General features: G+C 32.7%; 10 protein-coding genes across 10 annotated transcripts; 5 read left to right on the top strand and 5 right to left on the bottom strand.

Annotated features, from left to right (window-relative positions):
* Positions 1-1,708: 1,708 nt before the first annotated feature.
* On the top strand, positions 1,709-2,410 carry TVAGG3_0265540 (antigen BSP-related family; the record flags this gene model as incomplete). Its single annotated transcript, XM_001583567.1, has 1 exon — positions 1,709-2,410. One exon carries the CDS (start codon positions 1,709-1,711, stop codon positions 2,408-2,410), a length of 702 nt encoding a protein of 233 aa, XP_001583617.1.
* Positions 2,411-2,544: 134 nt separating this feature from the next.
* On the top strand, positions 2,545-3,180 carry TVAGG3_0265530 (leucine-rich repeats (6 copies)-containing protein; the record flags this gene model as incomplete). The annotated part of the gene is made up of 1 exon (XM_001583566.1): positions 2,545-3,180. The coding sequence occupies one exon, from the start codon at positions 2,545-2,547 to the stop codon at positions 3,178-3,180; it is 636 nt and encodes a 211-aa protein (XP_001583616.1).
* Positions 3,181-3,248: 68 nt separating this feature from the next.
* Positions 3,249-4,444, bottom strand: TVAGG3_0265520 (spectrin binding; the record flags this gene model as incomplete). The annotated part of the gene is made up of 1 exon (XM_001583565.1): positions 3,956-4,444. One exon carries the CDS (start codon positions 4,442-4,444, stop codon positions 3,956-3,958), a length of 489 nt encoding a protein of 162 aa, XP_001583615.1.
* Positions 4,445-5,510: 1,066 nt separating this feature from the next.
* Positions 5,511-8,459, top strand: TVAGG3_0265510 (surface antigen family; the record flags this gene model as incomplete). Its single annotated transcript, XM_001583564.1, has 1 exon — positions 5,511-8,459. One exon carries the CDS (start codon positions 5,511-5,513, stop codon positions 8,457-8,459), a length of 2,949 nt encoding a protein of 982 aa, XP_001583614.1.
* Positions 8,460-9,406: 947 nt separating this feature from the next.
* Positions 9,407-11,857, bottom strand: TVAGG3_0265500 (structural constituent of cell wall; the record flags this gene model as incomplete). Its single annotated transcript, XM_001583563.1, has 1 exon — positions 9,407-11,857. One exon carries the CDS (start codon positions 11,855-11,857, stop codon positions 9,407-9,409), a length of 2,451 nt encoding a protein of 816 aa, XP_001583613.1.
* A 762-nt stretch (positions 11,858-12,619) lies between these two features.
* TVAGG3_0265490 (uncharacterized protein) lies at positions 12,620-13,192 on the top strand (the record flags this gene model as incomplete). Its single annotated transcript, XM_001583562.2, has 1 exon — positions 12,621-13,139. The coding sequence occupies one exon, from the start codon at positions 12,621-12,623 to the stop codon at positions 13,137-13,139; it is 519 nt and encodes a 172-aa protein (XP_001583612.1).
* A 149-nt stretch (positions 13,193-13,341) lies between these two features.
* On the top strand, positions 13,342-14,509 carry TVAGG3_0265480 (cell cycle; the record flags this gene model as incomplete). Its single annotated transcript, XM_001583561.1, has 1 exon — positions 13,382-14,134. The coding sequence occupies one exon, from the start codon at positions 13,382-13,384 to the stop codon at positions 14,132-14,134; it is 753 nt and encodes a 250-aa protein (XP_001583611.1).
* A 41-nt stretch (positions 14,510-14,550) lies between these two features.
* Positions 14,551-16,617, bottom strand: TVAGG3_0265470 (clathrin-coated pit assembly; the record flags this gene model as incomplete). The annotated part of the gene is made up of 1 exon (XM_001583560.1): positions 14,551-16,617. The coding sequence occupies one exon, from the start codon at positions 16,615-16,617 to the stop codon at positions 14,551-14,553; it is 2,067 nt and encodes a 688-aa protein (XP_001583610.1).
* A 645-nt stretch (positions 16,618-17,262) lies between these two features.
* Positions 17,263-18,846, bottom strand: TVAGG3_0265460 (protein ubiquitination; the record flags this gene model as incomplete). The annotated part of the gene is made up of 1 exon (XM_001583559.1): positions 17,263-18,846. One exon carries the CDS (start codon positions 18,844-18,846, stop codon positions 17,263-17,265), a length of 1,584 nt encoding a protein of 527 aa, XP_001583609.1.
* Positions 18,847-19,790: 944 nt separating this feature from the next.
* Positions 19,791-21,317, bottom strand: TVAGG3_0265450 (transcription factor MYB3 (Myb3, Myb2r3); the record flags this gene model as incomplete). The annotated part of the gene is made up of 1 exon (XM_001583558.2): positions 20,553-21,302. The coding sequence occupies one exon, from the start codon at positions 21,300-21,302 to the stop codon at positions 20,553-20,555; it is 750 nt and encodes a 249-aa protein (XP_001583608.1).
* Positions 21,318-22,705: the final 1,388 nt, after the last annotated feature.

The raw sequence follows: 22,705 nt of genomic DNA, 5'->3' as shown, positions 1-22,705 counted from the left end.
AGTCTGAGGATAATCTGAGGAGTTTGAGGATAATCTGAGGAGGAGTTTGAGGAGTAGTCTGAGGAGTTTGAGGAGTAGTCTGAGGAGTTTGAGGAGTAGTCTGAGGAGTTTGAGGATAATCTGAGGAGTTTGAGGATAATCTGAGGAGTTTGAGGAGTAGTCTGAGGAGTTTGAGGAGTAGTCTGAGGAGTTTGAGGATAATCTGAGGAGTTTGAGGAGTAGTCTGAGGAGTTTGAGGATAATCTGAGGAGTTTGAGGATAATCTGAGGAGTCTGAGGAGTTTGAGGATAATCTGAGGAGTCTGAGGATAATCTGAGGAGGAGTCTGAGGATAATCTGAGGAGTAGTTTGAGGAGTAGTCTGAGGAGTTTGAGGATAATCTGAGGAGGAGTCTGAGGATTAGACCGAGGAGTAGTCTGAGGAGTTTGAGGATAATCTGAGGAGGAGTTTGAGGAGTAGTTTGAGGAGTAGTTTGAGGATAATCTGAGGAGGAGTCTGAGGATTAGACTGAGGAGTAGTTTGAGGATAATCTGAGGAGGAATCTGAGGATTAGACTGAGGAGTAGTTTGAGGATAATCTGAGGAGGAGTCTGAGGATAATCTGAGGAGTAGTTTGAGGATAATCTGAGGACTAGTCTGAGGATAATCTGAGGAGGAGTTTGAGGATAATCTGAGGAGGAGTCTGAGGATAATCTGAGGAGTAGTTTCAGGAGTAGTCTGAGGACTAGTCTCAGGACTAGTCTGATGAGGAGGACTCTAAGGAGTAGTCTGAAGAGTAGTCTCAGGAGGAAGATCTGAGGAGTTTGAGGATAATCTGAGGAGTAGTCTGATGAGGAGGGGTCTAAGGAGTAGTCTGAGGATGATGAGTAATCTGATAAGGAGTAGTCTGAGGATGATCTGAGGATAACCTGATGACTAGTTTAGGAGTGGTCTAATAAAAATGTAAAATATTTTCAAAGAAAAAATTCTATGAATTTTATATTTTAATTCTTAGCATTATACTGAATAAAATAAACATAAATATCAAAATTTGAAATTGAACACGCCAAAAAATTGATAATCCACATTCAATATTTTGTAAGTGGCGTACATTTTGAATACTCGCCATACGCCTTGGAGTTCTCAATTTTGAATTCACCTTTATTTGGGCGACCTCAGAAAAATACGCCATTAAGAAAATATTGTATGAGATTTTAAATTTGAACACGCTCTACCTTAAGGAATTAAATTTATTAAGATATATTTATATATAATAAACGATTACTTAAAAAAAGTATTTCATCGCTTATGTAAGTTTCAAAAAAATCACGAAAATAAAAAAATCAAGATTAAAATTTTATTTTTAATTTTTGAATTTCTCAAATGGCGAAATTTTTGGGCGAACAAAAAAAATGTACGCCCGGTCAAATGGCGTGTTTAACGCATCCCTAAAGCAAAGTATTTGCTTATTGTGATGAACTCAGGACAGTCACAATTGGAGATGATGTTTTCGTCTTGGATGGATCCTTTGAAGGATGTTCAAATTTGGAGTCTGTTACATTTGGATCAAAGCCGATTGAATTAGATGACAACCTTTTCTACGAGTGTTTCAAGTTGAAGGAAGTCAAGGGAACATTCCAAAAAGTTGGCAAGTCAACATTCTATCGCTGCTCAAGTCTCGAGAAGTTCAATCTTGTCAATGTTTCATCAATTGGTGATGAAGCATTCTGGATGTGTTCCAAATTAGTAGTTGAATTCCCTAACCAGACAATGAAAATTGGTGAATCCGCATTTGCCTATTGCGACAAAGTTGTTATTAATACAATTTATCAAGGATATTATATTAGCAAAGGCGCATTTATGGATTGCAAAGGAATAACAGATTTAAAGTTCTTTGGCACAAATTCAATTTACGAGAGAACTTTTAAAGGATGTGAAAATCTGAAATCTGTTGATTTGACTGGTCACAACGAAGACTTGATGATTCAAAATTATGCTTTTGCATACTGTTCTAAACTTCAGACACTCAAAGGCAGCGAAAAAATTGGTGTTGTAGCCGATGGTGTATTTGTCGGAACAATTATTGATGGCGAATTAGATTTATACTGCACTGCAGTAGGAGATTACGCGTTTAAAGGAACACACATCACAAAGGTTACAATGAATCAATATATACTCTTTGGTGGAAGTTCATTTAAAGATTGCAAGCAACTTCAAACACTTGTTCTGAATGATTCTGAATTAGGCGCTTCATGCTTTGCTGGTTGCACTTCATTATCAGATATCGATTTAGCCAATGTTAAAGTGATTGGCGACAACTGTTTCGCAGATTGCCAATCATTGAAGTCAGTGAATATTCAAAATGTCCAAAATCTTGGTATATTCCATTCAGCAACACAGGAATTAAATCAATTGTATATCCATCTGCTTTGAGTGCCGTTTCCCAAGGTGTTTTCAACTCAACAAAGAAATTATCTAAAGTTACATTTTCAAATTCAATTCAGGAATTCAAGGAAGACTGTTTCAAGTACTCAGGAATTTCCAAATTAACAATTCCAAATTCAGTTATGACAATCGATCCATCAGCATTCGATTATGCTGATATCAGTCTTAAAGTTGAGAAGGATAACCCATACTTCACAATCTCCGGAAATTGCTTAATCGAAAGGAATTCTGGAAACTTAATTTTAACATTCGGAAATTTACCAAAGGTATATACAATTCCAAAGGAAGTCAAGAAGATTGGTGGTACTTCAATTCGTGCATGGACAGACGCAGCACAGGTCAACTCAATCTCATTCTACAATACGAATCTCGGAGCACCTGTCATCAAGATCCCTGATTCTGTTATTTCAATCGACAAGCAAGCATTCCTTCCTGATGTATTCCTTTACACAGTTTGCTATGATGGTTTCGTTTATTCGCCAGAAGTAGAAGACGTTGCACAACCACTTTTGACAAATGCTTATGTCACAGATAAGTATCCGTACCATAAATTACTTGGTCTTACCTCTGTTAAGTCATGCAGCACTAAACTTCCACGTGAATATAGAGCAAGACACATCATCGGCCTATCCATTCCTGAGATTGTTTTGATTGTACTAGTTGTTCTCCTGATCATCATCCTTATTGTCTCAATCATTTTAATTCGTATGAAATTACCAAAGGCAGGTGACAAGACAATCTTCCAATCAATTAATTAAATAACTTTCTAAGTAAAGAGAAATAATAATAAATTTAATTATTTTTTCATCTTCAGTATATTTTATCTATGAAATTATTTTATGCAACCATGTATCTGTTTGATATCAATTATAAGTAAACAGATATATGCTGTTTTAAGCACATGCAGAGTAAAACTAGATAATAATATCAATAATCAACTATAATCAGAATCCTCTTTCTTTTTCGATTCGACTAAAGCAAGAATCTCAGTTTCCAAATCATGCTTTTTACAAAGTTTAGAATATAATTTTACTTTTTCATAATCTGAATACATTTCCGAAATATTGTTTGTTCTTTTCAATACTTTAATTAGTTCGTAATCCTTCTCTTCCATGAATTTTCGCGAATGCCTTTTGAATCCATCAAAATAATTTGCATCAGATGCAATGAACACAAGATATTGTTTATATCCTTTGCCAAAAATAAATTAAACTCTGATTTAGTGTCTAATGAATTTTGGACGCAAAAATAAAATGCTTTGAAGTTAAAGTAAAAGATACACATTTGAGCATCAATTGGTTCGCATGTATACTTTTGCATTAAATAGTCAGCAACTTCATTATTATGGCCTGCAATTGCGCATTCTAAACAATTATCAAAATTTACACCTTTCTCCTCTAGAATCTTGATAATTTCCATATTTCCACCAATTGCAGCACATCTGCTTAAGCTAGGAGTTATCGCACGGCCATTTTCAAGAAAGTATTTTAGACAATTTACGTTTCCATCAAGACAGCAGGCTTCAAGAACCTTCTATTTCTTCGTCCCTCGATTTGCTTGGAGATGCTTTGCACTTTCAATATTATCATCACGTAATTGATGACGAATTGATTTTGATATTGTTTCACTTTCAAAGAGAGTACTGAAATTATTGTCATATTCTGGCTTTTGAATTGTAGATAGGAGGTTTACTAGAGTATCATACTTGTGTTCATCTGCTCTGAGAAAAGTATAATAATGAATTACGTTAAAGATGTAATAAATGAAATCTTCACGTACCTCAGTGATACCTTTGAGTTTGTTGAAGGTTTCTTCTATGTTTTCTGCTGTTTGGTTGCGAATCAAATCATCAATATCCTGATAAAACTGTAATTCATCGGGTAATTTAAGTTCAACAATGCTTGTGCATTTCAAATCTTGTTTTAGTATTCCATTATTAGAAATTTTCTTATTTAAAACTGGTTTTGGATCAGACATATATGTTATGCCATATGAAAATTGTATGTTTTCAAAGAAATACATTTATAAATGAAATGATATGATTGAATTAAGAAATAATTAAGATAATTTTTTTTTGTTTATATTATCATTCAAACATTCTTGAATAAAAATTTACGTCAGGTATTGATGAATCTTATCCTAAAGATTTGATATGATAAATTATTCATTCGATTTTAAATTCTTTTCAAGTATTCATTAATGAAATGCTAGCCTACATCATTGATCTCACAAGAATGCATTTGATTCATAGTTCACTACTATATTTATTTTCATAATCATATGATTAGACTTTCATTCAAAATTCAATCAAAAATAATCGTTTGGCCCGGAATTTCGATTCTCCAGCATTTTTAGGTCATAATAAGATGTCATAAAATGACTATATATGTTATTCGTCTTACACTCGATTGATCCTCCAAAAAAATAGAATAAATTAAAACTTTTTACACTTTAGCCATCTTTTCTGGGGATTAATCTGAAAAAGTGCTTAATATTTGAGATATATGATTGAAATACTTTCGGATCTGCAGTTTATTATCTTCAGCACAAGTCGAAATTATGATTCCCACTGGATAATTTGGCTGCCCAATATTGAAAAAATCAATTAAACGGTTTATATCAGAAATTAATTAAATGGTAAAATTAGATTGTATTATTTATAATAAGAAAATTGTTTTTCAATGATACGATAGAAAAACTATGAAATATCGATTTTTGAAAGAAATTGACGAATTTGCCCTTATTTTATCCATATCATATAATGCATATTTGCAGTAATTAATAATATTATGAAAATTCGATATCGTAGGAATATAAGGTCGATGAAAAATTGAGCGTTTTTAAAAAACCGCCGTTTGAGAGGAAAATTGTGAGCCCCGATGTATACTTTTTGACATTGTCAAAAACTTTGAAAGGACCAAAAAAATTTTAGTGTCAGAAAGTTTACAAATGTATACTTTCTGACAAACAGACTCTCAGAAAGTACTCAAACTGCGGTTTTTAATTTCCGCACTTTTTTTGGCGACCTTATATCGTCTTCAATTTCAGATTTGAAATAAATCACTTCACTTTTATTAAAACTCACTAAATGCTATATTCAAGTATTGCAATTAGCTCAATACTTCGTCGAAATGTATTGTTTAATAGTGATGAAGCTCCTATTGATGGAAATAAAATGACCATTTCTACTCTAGACCAAATCAATGATACCGGTCTCATCAGACAGCGTTGTCTTGAAAAGAATGTTGATACAATTATTATTACTGGTGATGAAATCATAGAGCTTTACTCATTTGAAAACATTGATACACTTAAAACAATCAAGATCACAGCCACCAAAGTTACAGAAATTCCAGAAAACTGCTTTAAGAACTGCCGTAAGCTCGCAACAGTTGAGCTCTCAGAGAATATCATAAAACTCGGCAACAGTTGCTTCGAAGGCACAAATCTTACCACAATTGACCTCTCACACATCCAAACTATTGGTGAGTTCGCCTTCCGCTATTGCCACAGCCTCGATAAAATCAAGCTCAACCAGTCCGAGCTTGGAGCTGGATTATTTATGGACACAGGTCTCACAGAAGTTGAATTAGGCTCTGGTGTTACACAGATCCAAACAGGCTGCTTCATGTATTGCGCAAATCTTCAAACCATTACAATCCCTAACACAGTTCAAGTTATTGGCGAAAGGGCCTTCGTTTACTGCACAAAGTTAACAAAGGTCAACTTCGCTGATAAGTCCACCCTCCAGCAAATCGGCGACGCCGCCTTCGGAAACACAAACATCAGCGAGATTGCCTTACCAAGATCATTAAAGCAAATTGGCGACAATGCTTTCGAACACGTATTGTTCGCAGATCTCAAATTGGAAAACTTTGATGCATTAACTGTTGGAAAGGAAGCATTCGCTCACAACGAACTTCTCAAGACAGTAACAATTGGAGACAATGTTACACTTACAAATGGTGCTTTCAAGGGATGCAACATTTTGGAGACTGTAACATTTGGATCAAAGAAGGTTAGATTAGATGACAACCTCTTCTACGAGTGTTTCAAGTTGAAGGAAGTCAAGGGAACATTCGAAACAGTCGGACAAGCAACATTCTATCGCTGCTCAAGTCTCGAAAAATTCAATCTTGTCAATGTTTCATCAATTGGTGGTGAAGCATTCTGGTTATGTGCCAAATTAGAAGTTGATTTCCCTAACCAGACAATGTCAATTGGCGACTCTGCATTTGCCTATTGCGACAAAGTTGTTATTAAAACAATTTACCAGGGATATACAATTGGTTCCTCAGCGTTCATGGGATGCCTTGGAATCACAGAATTGAAGTTCTATTCTTCAAATTTCGGTGCCCAAGCATTCGAAGGCTGCGAAAAATTGAAGTCCGTTGATGTAACCGCCATCGAAGGAAGCTATGCTGTTCCAAATAATGCTTTCGCATATTGCTTTGCTCTTGAGACACTCAAGATCAATGACAAGTTAACACAGATTGGCAACTTGGCATTCTACAAGACAAAGGTCACTGGAGAAATTGAGTTATTCAGCACAGTGATCGGATCATTTGCTTTCGGCGAAACACTTATCACAAAGCTTACACTCAGCTCTGTTCCACAAATGGGATCTGCTCCATTCATGAACTGCAAGCATTTGAAGACCCTTGTTCTCAACTCCACTGATAGAGACTCCTTAAGTTTATCTCCATTCATTGGATGTGAACAGTTATATGATTACAATATAAAATCAGCCAAAGATTTGTCTCATGATAATGGAGTTTTCTTTGACTCAATGAAGTTAACTCTCTACGCATTTGGCAGTAAGGCAACTGAATTCGAATTCCCACCGTTAGTAATGAAAATTTCTGCTGATGCTTTCGTTTTGAGCAGACAATTAAAGACAGTCAATATTAGTCATTACGTTGAACTTCCAGCAGGACTATTCGAAAACTGTCTCAACTTAACTACATTCAACTACACAGCAAATGATAATAAACTTAAAAACTCATTGCCAGCAAGATTGCTCTTTAACTGCACAAACTTAAAGAAGGTCGTTCTCAGCACCCAGATAACAGAGTTAGGCGAATATTGCTTTGCAAAATGCACTTCCCTCACTGATATTGATTTAAGCAACGTCATAAAGATTGGAGGCAACTGTTTCGTAGCTTGCACAGCTTTGACATCTGTTAAAATTGATAATGTCGAGGAACTTGGAGAGTACGCATTCAGTGATACTGGTCTCAAGTCAGTTGTTTACCCACCAAAACTCATATTAGTTGTTAGCAATGTCTTCAATAATGCAAAGAAGTTATCTAAGGTTACTTTCGGAAAGAATTTGATGACACTCGATGCTGGATGTTTCGCATACTCTGGAATTTCTAAGTTGACAATTCCAGCTACTGTAATGTCTGTTGATCCAACAGTCTTCGATACTGCTGATGTCAGTCTCAAGGTTGAGAAGAACAGTGTCTTCTTCACAGTATCCGGAAATTGCTTAATTGACAAGTATTCTGGAAACTTGGTCTTAACATTCGGAAAGTTATCAAAGACATACACAATTCCAAAGGATGTAAAGAAGATCGGTGCAAATTCAATCCGCCCATGGATTGAGGCAGCTACTGTCGGCAAAACCACCCTCTACCAGAAGAGTATTGGAACAACTGTCATCAAGATTCCAGCATCTGTTGTTTCAATTGATCCAACTGCTTTCAATGCTGATACATATCTTTACACAGTTTGCTATGATGGATTCGTTTATTCACAATCATCACCAGAAGCTTCAAATCCAATCTTAACAAACGCTTATGTCACAGATAAATATCCATATGGTGATTTGTTGGGTAAAGCTGCTCTCAAGTCATGCAGCACTAAAGTCCCAGGTGAATTGAACGCAAGACACATCATCGGCCTCTCAGTTGCTGAGATAGTTTTGATTGTAATTGTCGTTCTCTTAATCATTCTCTTTGTTGTTGGTTTCATTATCATTCGTATGAAATTACCAAAGGCAGGTGACAAGACAGTCTTCCAACCAATTAGTTAAATGCCTTCTTAAGTAAAGAGAAATAATAATAATAATATTTTTTTTAATACATTCTATTACAAAGTATTTTAGAACCAGAATGTAAACTTCAAATCTCTCAAAATGCAATAAGAACCAAATAAATATTTACATTCCGACCTGATTTTAATCATTCAACTTCTATTGCCCGAAAATCAGGTTGATGTGTGATATTACGATAATCACAAGTACAGAGTACAGTAAGGCTGAACAACTATTACAACAATCAAAACCAGAAAATCACCTCACATAATTTCATACAATAATCGAATATTCAACAAAAGTAAGGCATTTGACGCCAAGTATTGAAACCGATCCATCAGATGTGAAACTTAAAATAATCATAAAATCATCATTAGACATTAAAATACACGTTTTTGATTTTATTGAATTTGAAAGGTTTTGATTGAAATTTTTGTCAAACATTTTCTTTCAAAAATCTTGATTGAAAAGGGTTTAATATTTGACAAATTAATCAAACATGTTCATGTGTTGTTTGAAGACTTCATTTGTTAAATTGTATTCAGAATTATGATAAGGCATTTTGTATAGGAATTGAAAGCAAGTTAAGGCAATTTTTTATTTGAAATAAAAAAAAACTTGCACACAAAATTTATCACTTCATTTTTAGAATGTCACATCAAGGTCCACACGGAGGTCCACAAGGTGGTCAGCACGGCGGCCCACAAGGTCCACATGGAGGCCCGCACCACTAAATATCGAATGTATTCAGAGTAATATAATGATGAATTATATTCGATCTAAAGTTATTTCTTAATTTTACAATGATTAAAAAATATCTTATCTCATCCTTTTATATTTTGTTTTATTAATATATTAATACCTAGAAATAATAATTAAGATATTCTTTAAAAATCTCTTTTATTCATTTATAATAGCATTGCTATGAATACAGCTACAGGAGGTAATTATGTTAGCCTGCACATAACAGTACACTCATTCTTCATTGGACAGTCGACTTTAAAGCAGATTTCTTTAAATTTTGCAGCTTTAAAGAGACTTTGGAGACTCGTTGGACAAGAAACAGTTCCACATTGTTGAAGGGATGGACAGTCTTCAAAAGCTGAAGGATTTAACACAGTTAGACTTGGAGAGTTAAAGAACAGAAAGTTAAGGTTTGTGCATCCTTTGAAAGCTTGGTATCCAATATCATTGATTTGGTTACCATTGAATAACACTCTTGTCAATCTCGCTGCACCTTGGAACGCATAGTTTCCTATTGTTCTCATACTCGTTGGTACAATGAATGTGTTAATATTGCTTCCAGGTAAGAAACAGATGATCTTTGTTTCTGCCCAATCAGTCAAAGCTCCATTCGAAAATCTCAAATTCCGTTCTTGGCTGTCAAGTACCAAATTTACAAGATTTGGACAATTGTTGAAACATCCGCCATAAATTTCGTTAAGATTGCTGTTAAGTTCGATATTGAATTTTGATAATTCAGCACAACTCTGGAACGCATAGTATCGAATTGATTCAACAGAAGCTGAAAGGCTTACTGATTCTAGTTCTGTGCAACCTTCAAAAGCGCTATCTCCAATTGTTACAACACATTGTTTCAATGTAACTGTTGTCAATAAAACAGAGTTCTTTAGACAAAACATTGATATATTGCATGCTGCAGAGAAACTTGTTGTTTTTGTGTTCTGGAAGCAGCTGTAATCTAATGTTTCTGCTGTAGAAGGCAATGCAATTTTTGATAAACCTGAATCTTTGAAAGCTTCAGCAAGAATTGTTCGAACATTTGTTTTATCAAGTAAAACATCTCCTATTGAAGTGCATGAAAGAAATGCCTTTATATTGATGACTTCAATGCTGCTAGGAAGAACGAAATCTCTTAGTTTTGTGCATCCTGAAAAACATTCGGAAGGAATTTCCGTTATAGAGTTACCTTGGAATATAATTGTTTCTAATTGTTTACAATTCTTGAAGCAATAATCTCCTAATGATTTCAATGATGAAGGAAATGTAACATGTGCAACTTCAGATAAATAAAAAGCACCTTTTCCAACATTTAACTCTGCACTGTTTGAGAAAACAACATTTCTTATGTTTGAATTTTCAAAAACAGACAAGGCAATAGATGTGCATTCAGGAGGAATTGAAATATCCGTTCGGTTACTATTACCGAAGTATTCGGACAATGTGTGTCTTGAATCAATGAAGAACATTCCGTTGTCGAGATAAAAATTATCGTTTTGTGTGCAATCCAACTCGAAAGTTGGCAAGCAATTTGTGAAAACAGACTGGCCCATGGAAGTTACAGTACCTGGTAAAATTAGTTTTGTTAATGATTCACAATTTCCAAAAGCAAGATTATCAATTTTTTGTAATCTAGACGGTAACACTATATTTTTAAGCTTGTGACATGAGTAAAATGCACTTTCTCCAATTGATATAATCGTATCCGACAAATTTACAGTTTCAAGTAGTGCAGCATATTTAAAAGTTGAATGTTCTATGGTTGTTATACTTGAAACATAATCAAACTGAACTATGTCTGTAGAAGCGAAGGCCCAATTGTCAATTTTAGTGATTTTGTTATGTAATATTATCTTTTGAACGGAACCACCTCGAAAACAATGAGAACTTATTTTTGTGACAAAAGAAGGGACTTGGAAGGTTCCAGATACTGCGGAAGATACTAAAAATAAAGTAACATTATTAGAATTAGCAAAAATAACTTTTCCATCTGTTTTAAATACAGGATTTCTATCATCTATTTCAAACCGTTCTATTGGGACGTTAGAAAATGCAGAAGGAGTTATTGTTGTTAATTTTGAAGGGATATAAAAATATTTCAGTTTGGAATCCATAAATGCATCAGCATAAATTGCTGTTAAATTTGATTCCCTGCTAATTGAAACAGATTCAAGTTGTTTAAAGAACATTCGATTGAAACCACCTTCATATGCATCAATTCTTTCTAGTGAATCAGGGAATGTAACTGCTTTGAGAGAGCTACATAAATAGAAACACCCTGCCCTAAGTCTTTTTAAATTTTTAGGAAATTTAATACTCGATAATTTTGCTGCATTTTGGAAAAGACCTCTACTCAACTGCTCTAATTCTGTGCAAGCTTCCATATCAATTGTTTGCAAAGAACTATCGGCGAAAACCCATTCATCGATATTAGAAAGTTTTGATCCTGTCTCGAAAACGACAGATACAATAGAAGATCGACAATTGAAGAAAGAACTTTTCTTAGAAGAATCACCTCCTTTGATATATTCAACAGAAGAAGGAACCACAAAATTTGTTAATTTTGTTGGAGTACTGATAATAGATCTTCTTCCATTCGAGTCATATTCGACTCCTGTTGATGGATCTTCGTATTGTAATAAAAAGAATAGAATCATTGTGAAAGCGCATGCATTTTGATTTGTTGGAACTGTCCAACCACAGCAGTGTTTAAGATTGAGATTCTAGATCATATGTATAATCATAAAAGATTTAATAAGGAGAAATATAACAACTCTAGGCATAAATTTGAGAAGATATGCAAAACACAGCATAATTCGAAAAAATCATGGAACATAAATATGTTGATGAATGTCAGCATTTCATCGAGTCAAAATAGTAATGCACATGAAATCAATCAAAAGTTTATTATTTTATGGACCTTTTTCATATTTCTCACTAATTTTAAGTATTTATTTTGATGTAATAGAGAAAAATTATATTTCTGGTCTAAAGTAATAGATAATAATATAATTTGACTTTCGATTTGGATATTTGAATCTCCATTCCCTAAATAAATTATTATATAAAAATTTCTTAATGGTTATCTGATGGGAAACATCCAAAATAGATAGATTACATTCTGAATTTCATAGAAACATAGTTTTTGCTTAGGAAATTGCGCACTTTAATTATTATAGAATTTGTTAGTATGAATTCATTATGAAAACTTATTTTTGATTATATTCATCTGAGATGTGAAGAGAACCGAATGAAAATTAAAAATGATCCTTGTATGATGTTCATGGTTATTTTTCAAATATTTTCCATCTGTGAACGATCATTAAATAATTCAATTTTTGAAATAAAATAAACAATAAATAAAATTGAAAGGAAAAGTGACTATCTGGTCGTTTTTTATTTACAAATTTATAATTTGAGATGGAATTAAGCCCTGCCAGAAGAAACAATATGACTAATACTTCTATTGTCCCATCCGTGGAAGGTCCATTAAAGCAAACCCGGCTTGTTTTGAACAATGCCATCCTGGCAGCAAAAGATTGCTTTACACCACATCGCACAAAATTAGGAGAATCGCAAATTCTCATCGATAATGCTATTGCTCTTCAGTCCTCTGCAAATAGATTTAATGAATCTATTGTAAACTTTAATGCAAAACATAATCAAAAACTATATGATCAATTAGTCGAAACGAACAATGCTTTAGAATCAACACTTAGCGCATTTACAGACTATTCACAGGCTGTTAATTCAACGAGATCATCAACTATTAAAACAGTTTTGCTCAATGCAGCTTCTTACTTGCCAGGCATCGTATATTGGCTCTTTGAATCACTTAAACCTGAGATCAAACCAATTATAAAGCCTGAGGTAGTTATTGATCCATTGTTATCGGAAACATGGAAGATTTATCAATCTCTCCTTAGTAATTCAAGCTGAACTAAACTTTGTTTGTACTTTACCTGTATTTGTTTTTAGTGTTTATTTTTTCCACAGAACGAAAATTGAATAAAACGATAGATTTTATTCGGTCAAATTATAATTTCCCTTCATTCAAAAAATTGAATTCGATTGAAGGATGAAAGATAAATATACTTGTTATTGTGTGCTTATTATGTGTACCAAATTTTCGCATCTAAAAAGTGGACGTTTATTTTTTCAAATTCGTTGAATAGCAATCAATGCTTTCTGATAGTTCCGGAACGAGATCATCACCTGCATCACTAAATAATATGTCAGCTAAAATATTAAATATCATACGTACCCATCAAACCACTACTTTTTCAGAAGTCGCTGATCAAATAATCAAAGAATGCAACGGTAATGATGAATATAGTAATGAAAAGACAACTAGAAGAAGAGTTTATGATGTTTTAAATGTATTTTTAGCCGCAGGTTTAATCACAAAAGAAGCAAAAAACATTAAGTACGTTCAAAGTTCAATTTCATTCAATCCTCCACAAGAAATCCCTGAAAAAGAAGATTTATCAGAAAAGTGTGATATGTTACAAGAGGCAGTTGCTAGAAAACTCAAGGCATATTTATTATATAGAGCTCTTCTTGAAAGAAATAAAACAAAGATTAGACCATCAGGATCTGTTCAGTTGCCTGCTATATTCGTTGAGTTTCCTAATGATAGAGGAGTCTCGGAATTATCACTTGATCAAAAAACTTTAGAAATTAGTGCAGAACAGCATCCTTCATTTTATTCACCTGTTGACATACTCAATAGTCTAAATTTAAATATTAATTCTCAGAGAGAATTTGTTAGGAGATCTCCAAGTTTATCAAAGTTTGAAAGTCTTGTATTTCCAGATCCTATTCCTATGCAACCAATCCCTACTCCACCCATTGCAATGCAGCCACAACAACCGAAGCAGCCAATAATTGACGTTCAACCAATTAAAAAGCGGAGAGGTAAAACAAGCATGTGATTGCGTCCATGATGAACTCTTTGCTTTACCTATAACTTATATAATCATATCCTGACCATTTAATATAATTTGATGCGGTTTCGAATGATTTTCCAAAATGTTATCAAATATGCATCACCTTTTGAGGTATTATATTATTTTTCTTTTAGCATTATTATAATTTGGTTATTTACAATACTGTTTCCACCGCATGCCTTACTTAGGCTAATGAATAATTATTTGTTTGTTGTTTGAATAAAAATACTTTCATGAAACCATTCATTTTCAGTATGCGAAATGTATAACATTATTGAAAATATCAAATAACTATGAAGGAATAACAAATTGAAAAATTAACATCAAATTAAGATGAATGACTATAAAAAATAGTAAAATTAAACAAGTAAATCACATTTTAAAATATAAATAAAAATATATTATGGATATTCAATTGTTAGATTTGATCCGAGTTTTTCTAATGCAGCTGTGACATTATCAGCTGACATTTTAAGTCTAAGCTTAATGTTAATATTATATGTATTCTTATGAATCATCAATACACCGTTATAAGCCCCAACAATAATATAAGCAAGTTCTTCAATGAATCTTTGGTTTACGAGCTGGCAGACAACATCAACAAGGGTTAGTAATGGTTGTGCCCATTTAGTATCCTTTGTTTCCATTGAAAAGTCACCTTTTAATCCAGGAATTTCGTCATACAATGATTTAAGCATAGTAATGATCTCTCCAAGCTGTTCATCAACAAGAGCTGGATTAACACCGCTAAATATAGCCCGAGCTTTCGATCCTGTTCTAGGAAGAATTGTAAATAGGAATAAAATTGTTGCATTTGGAGCCTGGTTGTAAAGGGAAGTAACAGATGAAGCTATTTCAAAGTCATCCTGCATCAATAGTTGGCGTTCAAGCTCTTTCTGGTCTGTTTCGAGTAAATGAGCATCAATATGAGGAATTAATTCGTCAGAAAGGGAACTATTGGCAAATGGATCAGATTGAGACGATGGAACTCCAAATTGGCCAGGTGAAGTGGCAAATGGATCATTTCTTGGAGCAAATGGATTTGGTTGGGCCGCGAATGGATCAAACTTTGTTCCTTGGGGTACAGCAAATGGATCTGATGATGACGCAGCGGCAAATGGGTCTTGTTGTGGAATTGCAAATGGATCTTGCTGTTGAGGTGCGAAAGGATCATTTTGCTTTGGAGCAAATGGATCATTGGAGCTCTGAGCGAATGGATCATTGGAATTTTGAGCAAACGGGTCAGATTGATTTGGATTGAAAGGATCTGATGAATTTGCTGCCGCAAATGGATCATTTGATGATCCAGAACTAAGTCCATCACTCAATGATCCAGAATGTTTCTCAGATTTCTTTGAATGATGATGGTGATGATGTTTCTTCTCTTTACTGGACTTTTTAGTGTTATTAGCTTGTTGTGGCTTGTCATCTTCGTCATCGTCGAAGTCAAGATCGTCAATATTATGCTCAGAAGACGATCTGGAAATTTTAATCTCTGGTTTCTTCTCAGATTGATTCATTTGTGCGAAAGGATCGAATGATGGTTGCTTAACAGCCTTGGATTTGTACTTTGGGCTAACTAAATTCGGGAATAAATCGTAAGATTTTGCTAAAACATCATCAATTGTAGGTCGCGACACAGGATCTGGATTCAAAATGTATTTGATGAGTGTTTTCATGGCAATATCGACGATTGGATCATTCGGATAGTTTACTCTGGCATTTAATATGCCAAGTGACTCTGAAGCGTTAAATGCATCCTTATAAGTACATAATTTGAAAAGTAAGCATCCTAATGACCAGATATCGTATTTAGTATTTATGTCTTGGTGCCTAAATAAGTCGATAGCTTCTGGAGCTCTGTAATTTGGTGTTGTATACTTTTCGATAATGGATTTTGTACTATCATTTATTTCGGATCCGAGCAACGGTGTATCTGTTGTTGAGCCGAAATCACATAATTTCCACTGACCATCCTTTTGGAGCACGTTTTCGACTTTGATATCTCTATGGATCAGAGGCTTTGGTTGGCAATGCATCCATTTCATTGCCTCACAGATTGGAATAAAGATTCCAAGAATAGTTTGGTTTGTAAGTGATTTTTTAAAGTTTTTATTTAGCAAATCAACAAGAGTTTTGTCACAAAACTCCATTAATATGAGAGATTTCAATTCTCGTTGGTTTGCAAGCATGCCATAAACTTTTACAATGTTGGGATTTTTTGAAAGAGCTTTCTGATAGTTAAATTCTTGTATCACTGCATTAAATGCGTCATATGTACTTGAACAGACGTATTTTATTGCATACTTTACGTTGGCAGCATCACGGCAACTATATAATTGTGCAAAACCACCTTCTGCAAATTTCTTTTTGATTGTTACTGTCATCCCACCAATAGTTACTTGCTGTGGAACACCAATTGTCGGTTGCATAATCTGTTCCAGCGAATAGTTGACGTATTGGAACATTTATGTATAATTGAGATCGACTTTTTCAAAATCGAAAATTTCCTTACGGTCTTCGGACTTTTAGATTTTGTTTGATTATGATTAATGATCATTTTCTGCAATCAGTGAGTTTATTTCAATTTGAAAAATTGATAAGGAATATTATATTCTAGCATGCCTATCAATTATATAAATACAATAAAATCGGATTTTTTATCGTTTATTTCATTTATTTATTTGTCCGTTACATTTCATAAATCAATTCAAAATTTGAATAAGCACGTCTTTATAAATGGCTGAATAAAATCTCCATACTTTGACTGCAATAAAATATCAATTATGGCTAAAATAGTGATCACATGTACAAGAGATATTGTTTATAAGTGCATTAAAGTTACCGAAGTTTTATTTATCAACATTTTCAAAAACCATGGATAAATTAACCTGGTGTAAATGGTCCAGGACTCAAAGTATTATATATATGTGTTTAAAACATTGTAATATAGATTATTTCTTCATTTTAACAATATTTTATCGATATTTTGTTAAAATTCTCAATATCTTGCCCAGTGCTTGATGTTATAAGAAATATAAGTAGAAGTATAAATAAATTTTACTAACAAAAAGTATTAATTCATATATTTTTCCAATAATTTTGAATCAGAATTAAACAATTTCTGATAAAAAATAGTTATTAAAGTCGTATAAGTTTCTGAATGATGAAGATATCCTTAATTTTTGAACTAGGCAAATATTTTTGGTTTCATGATCTAAAACATGAACAATGTGATCAAAACCGAGTTCATCTGCAATTTCTCTGGCGGTTTTCCCATTTGGATCCTTTGTATATGGATTTGCCTTTGACTTTAGAAGAGCTTTTACAATGTTGGAATTTCCAAGTTTTGCAGCAAGTTGTAAAGGCGTTAAACCATTTGAATTGGCAATATTTGGATTTGCTTTGTGGTTAAGTAACGCTTGCAAGCACTTTAAATTATTATTTTTAATGCAAATTTCCAAACAATTCCTTCCACCGTTATCCACAGTAACAAAACATGCATTATAGTTGAGAAGCATCTCTATTATATCTTCATAATTATGAGAACATGCAATAAGCAAAGGTGTCATTCCATAATCATTTTTAATTTCTGTGTTGGCACCTTTCTCAAGTAATATTTTGCAACAGTTTACATTTCCTGAATAGCAGCTTCTCAGAAGTGCTGTTGATCCAGATGCCGTCTTTTTATTGATATTTGCTCCATTCTTTAGTAGGCATTTGATTATCTTATAATTACCCACGTCTGCGGCTACTATAAGTGGTGTTCTCTTTGACTTATCCACTGATTCAATGTTTGCACCAATAGAAATTAAATATTTCATTAAATTTTTATTATCGTATCTTGCGCAGCAAAGAATAGCATTTTCATCATTGTCATCAAATTCATTTATATTATTTGATTCTCTCAATTTCTTGAAGAAGAAATATAAATTATTTGTCGATAATGTAGAAGACCATGAATAAGTAAGGTTAAATTTTGAAAGTAAATAATCTGCAACATTATCATGATGATTAATTATTGCATTTTCGATACAATTTGAATCAATAGAAAATTTGTTTTTGTGTTCTAATAGAAGGCGCACAATGTTTATGTTACCTCCAAAGCATGCCAAACAAAATGTTTGTTTTGTAATTCTAAATGGTTTGAAAAGATATGTAAAAATTTTAAAGGAACCATAAAACGCAGCTGCATCAAGCAGAGATAAGTAAGGGTTCTTTTCATATTGCACATTCACTAACTGAGAATCGTAGTTTGAAACGTCATCTGTGTATTTTATGAATTGTAAGAAATCATCGTTGATTAATGAAAAATTGATTGGATTAAGCGATGGAATGCTCATTTTGAAGTCTCTAAGAGTGTGGTATTCATCATTATTTGTGCTTTCTAATATATTGGCTTGGATAAGCATGCTTTTTAATGGGGAGTCTTCAATATTGAGATTTAAATTTTTCATTTCAAAGATTTTGGAAATGTGAGATATAACATTGAATATAGACTGTAAAAGATGGATCTTTACATGGTACAAGCTGATTAATGCATTAAAAACGTCAATTGAATTAACAACTTTATTGTCGAGGTGTTCTATTGTTTTTTTGATCACTAAATCAAAGTTATTTTCATTCAAAGACCAAATAATATTAATGGCATCCTGAAATTGAGAAAATGAGCATGGAATACATGAGTTATTAGACATTGGAGTTATTTGTCGCTTTCAATTGAAATTTTCATCAATGTAAATTTTTTATTTTATAACACATGTCACATAGAAAAATATGGGCCAATATTTTTTGTTAAAAGCACGTTTTTTCTTCTTCACAAATTAAAATTTTTAATAACGTGTAATTTGATGAATATTTAATCAAAATATAAATAAATGAAAAGTATTAGTCTTGATTAAAAGCTTTGACTTGTCACTTCACCTTTTTTCAGAGATTGAGTGAAGTCGTAGTTTAACGATTAAATATAACTATTATGTTCCTCTTTAAAAATCTATATATTATTTATACTTTTTATAAAATATGAATTTTTGACTCGTTTCAAAAAAATTGGTTTGGGGAATAGCACAGTGAGTACAAATTGAAAAATCCTCAAATTTACAATTTAAACTTCTTCTATCAATAAAAATCTTTTTATGACGTGTTTTTTATCAAATTTCCTGTGTTAATGATAATAGAGAAGGAGTTATATAATTTAAGAAAAATGGAGTTGAATATTGATTGTGAAAATTAGAGAACCATTGGATTGATAATCTATGTATTCTAATTTATTAAGCAATGCCTACAATTATATAGATTTGTCAGTAAATGTTATTTGTGGTGATTTGCGGTCTTTCATTTTTCTGAATTTATTGAAGATTTATGATTATTTTTCATTCAAAATTTCAAATAAAAAAAATAAGTATTAATTAAAAACTCAATACAGAACCTATAATAATTGTTATGTTGAAATATACCTCAATTTTGTATTTATTGGACTGTGAGATTTGAAATTTTTCATTTTGAGATAGAGAGCATTTCAAATATTTTGTTTACGAATATTTATAGTTAGTGAATTAATATTCACTATCTTCAACTACGAAAAATGTACGTTTAAAATTTCGGGATTTATCAAAATTTATTATCAAATGTTTCCCATCAGCATCTACATGTCATGAATTATGTTCTCTGTATCAGCAACTATTAGTATTCTCACTATTTCAGTTATTACGCATATCATCTAAAATTCAAATTGAATGTTCGGGAAAATAATGAATCAATTACAGATGTCCGACATATCCTAACACTACATTCGATAAATCAATGCAAGATCTAATCTCGGCGATGATAAAGTGAAAAACATCTCCCCATTATTGATTGAACGTAATAAACTTTCTTATAATCTACAAAACAACAATCTCTTGCAATGATTTGCAAAATGTTTGCTGCATTTGAAGCTTTTGAGCGCTTTTAAGCAAATTGCATTACTTCGTTTTTTTGAAGCAAACATGTTTTAAAGATAACATTAATTGAATTGCATTTAATTCAATCTTGTTTCTTCAAATTATGACCAAATACTACGATCCCATCCAAAAATGAAGATTTACAATTTTTCGATTTCTTCGCTCTTGATTCTATCTTATGTTAACAACATTTGCCATAGGTACCATAGATGCGAATATTACCTTCGTATAATTACTAGCGATGCTTATTCAAGTCGAAACATGCATATATAGTTAATTGTTTTGTTATACGAGCCATTATGTGCAAGATATTTATATCTATGCTGCAGAATCGCTAAATCTTATTTTTAATTGCATATCCATTTTTAATATTCATCAACTTTTTTTCGTCGGAAAAATACAGAAAAGAGTGAAAAAATTATACTTTTATCTTTAATTATCAGTAAGTCAAATGTTTTTGTTTAAAATTTAGCAAAAGCAACGCATTGCAAGTTTGCAACCGGTGAATTGTCAAGCGCAATGGGAGTGATCAAGCCCCCGAATGCGCCTGGAGTCGAATTGAAGCCAGGGATTGGTGGTGCTGGCGAGTTCAAACGGCTCGGTGACAGTAAAGTAGATTCGGAAAATGGTTCAAATGGTACATCTGTCGGAGTATCAAATTTTGTAATGATTTTCTTTGGGACATCAGCAGCCTTACGCTTCTTTGAACGATCAGGGAGAAGGATCTCTTTGTGATTTGAATTCGTTGAAATCCTCTTTGAAATGGATGAATTCCATCTATTCTTGATGGCATTGTCTGTACGGCCGGGGATTAGTTTGGCAATCACTGACCACTTTGATCCGAGTTTGAGATAATTGCGGAAAATTGTCTCATCTTCTTCTGGTGTCCAAGCATGCTTCACGACGGCTGGATCCAAGTGATTGAACCATCTTTCGCGACATTGCTTCGGACTTCTGTTTGGTAAAAATGACGTAATTCTTGGCCAATTCTGTGGTCCATTCTCCTTGACATACTCTCTGATTAAGTCGTCTTCAGCCTCGGTAAATGGCCCCTTGACGATTATAGGGTCGAGGCATTTTTCCCACCTAGCCAAAACTTGGCTGGCAGTTCTGTCTTTCATATGGCTTGCAATAACATTCCACTGGCGTCCGTACTTGCGGACAAGCCTCATTAGTTCCATGTCCTCGGTAGCGGTCCAGTTTTTGCCCATATACGAAAAAATTATGAATAAATGCCAAGAAAAAAAAATTATCGTTGAAACAACCGTCAAAATTTTCTTGTAATAAATTACTGATGAAATTCATTGATATATATTGCTATGATAACAATTTAAAATGGCCAAATGATGATGCATGTAATTCAAATCGCACACAATTTTGTATACAGATCTCACAAAATTTTCAGTTCATCTTTGAAAAATAATCTATTAAATTATTAAGGCATAGTAGAAGAAGAATGACCAAACATAAAATAATTAAAATGATTTCACATGTTTTTTATCCCAGATAAAAAATGTGAAAATTGGAAATATGTTATACTTCATGAGAAACTCTATTTCTTTTTTATTTTTATAATTTATGAAAGATCGTAAAACTCTTTCATAATCGCTTTTTTAATAGACCGATTATTACTCAGATTTTATTCCTTGCAAAATCAATTCTGGATAGAGAAATCGTCAGAGGTTGAATTTCAAAAACAGCAAAATTAAGCTTAATTCATCTGATTCGGTTAATAGCATGATATCACATGTCAATTTTAGCTATCGCATATTAAATTCGATGAATCTGAATCGTATCTTTTCATTGTATTTTTCAAGGGTATTCAATGATATAGTAGAATTCACATCCTTGGTAAAGTTGAGTCATACTATTTTCATCAAAAATTAAATTTTAATCTAAAATCGATCTCAAACTCAATATGATTTAAAAGCTGTATATGAGACATATTGAATATTTTATTGGATTTGTAATTCAATGTTAATGTTTCTGATAGCAATTGTTTAAATAACAAATAAAATTTATCCTCATACATTAGAAAATCAATGAGGTAGCACTTTTGAGGATTCAGATCCAGATCAATATCTAAATAATTGCAATATGATGTTTGTGGATAATGTTAATCTGCATCTAATTCAATTTTTATCAATTTATATGATAAACTGTGCGTATTGATGTTATTACGATTTTAAGATAATTCCTTAGATACTTTGGTTCTACGGCCGAAATAAACAATTTTGGAATTTTTATAATTTATTCATTGTTGCATAATGAAACGGTGTCGTACCATTTTTGGGAGGAAAAAAATCAACTCTTCATCATTATTTACTTTCAGCATACATTTAGCATCATGAGTGTCATTAAATTCGGATAATTTACATATTGAATTTCAGCGATAACTTCACATTGTGCTATAATTGTTTTATTTAAATTGTATAAGCTTGTAAGAGGTTAATGCATTTAAGAGTTCATCGAGTTCATTCTCATAGAATATTAATATTAATATTAAAATTTGAATACATCGGAGAAAACTATTACATGAGAATATTAAGTTTCAATCCTACTTGAATGTGTAATTATAACGAAACTTGTGTAATCGGGAATTAGTAGTAGGATA

Source organism: Trichomonas vaginalis, chromosome V (assembly GCF_026262505.1).
Source record: "Trichomonas vaginalis G3 chromosome V, whole genome shotgun sequence".
Classification (NCBI taxonomy): Eukaryota; Parabasalia; order Trichomonadida; family Trichomonadidae; genus Trichomonas; species Trichomonas vaginalis.
The sequence above is the reverse complement of the archived record's forward strand: the minus strand, read 5'-3'. Positions and strand labels throughout refer to the sequence as shown.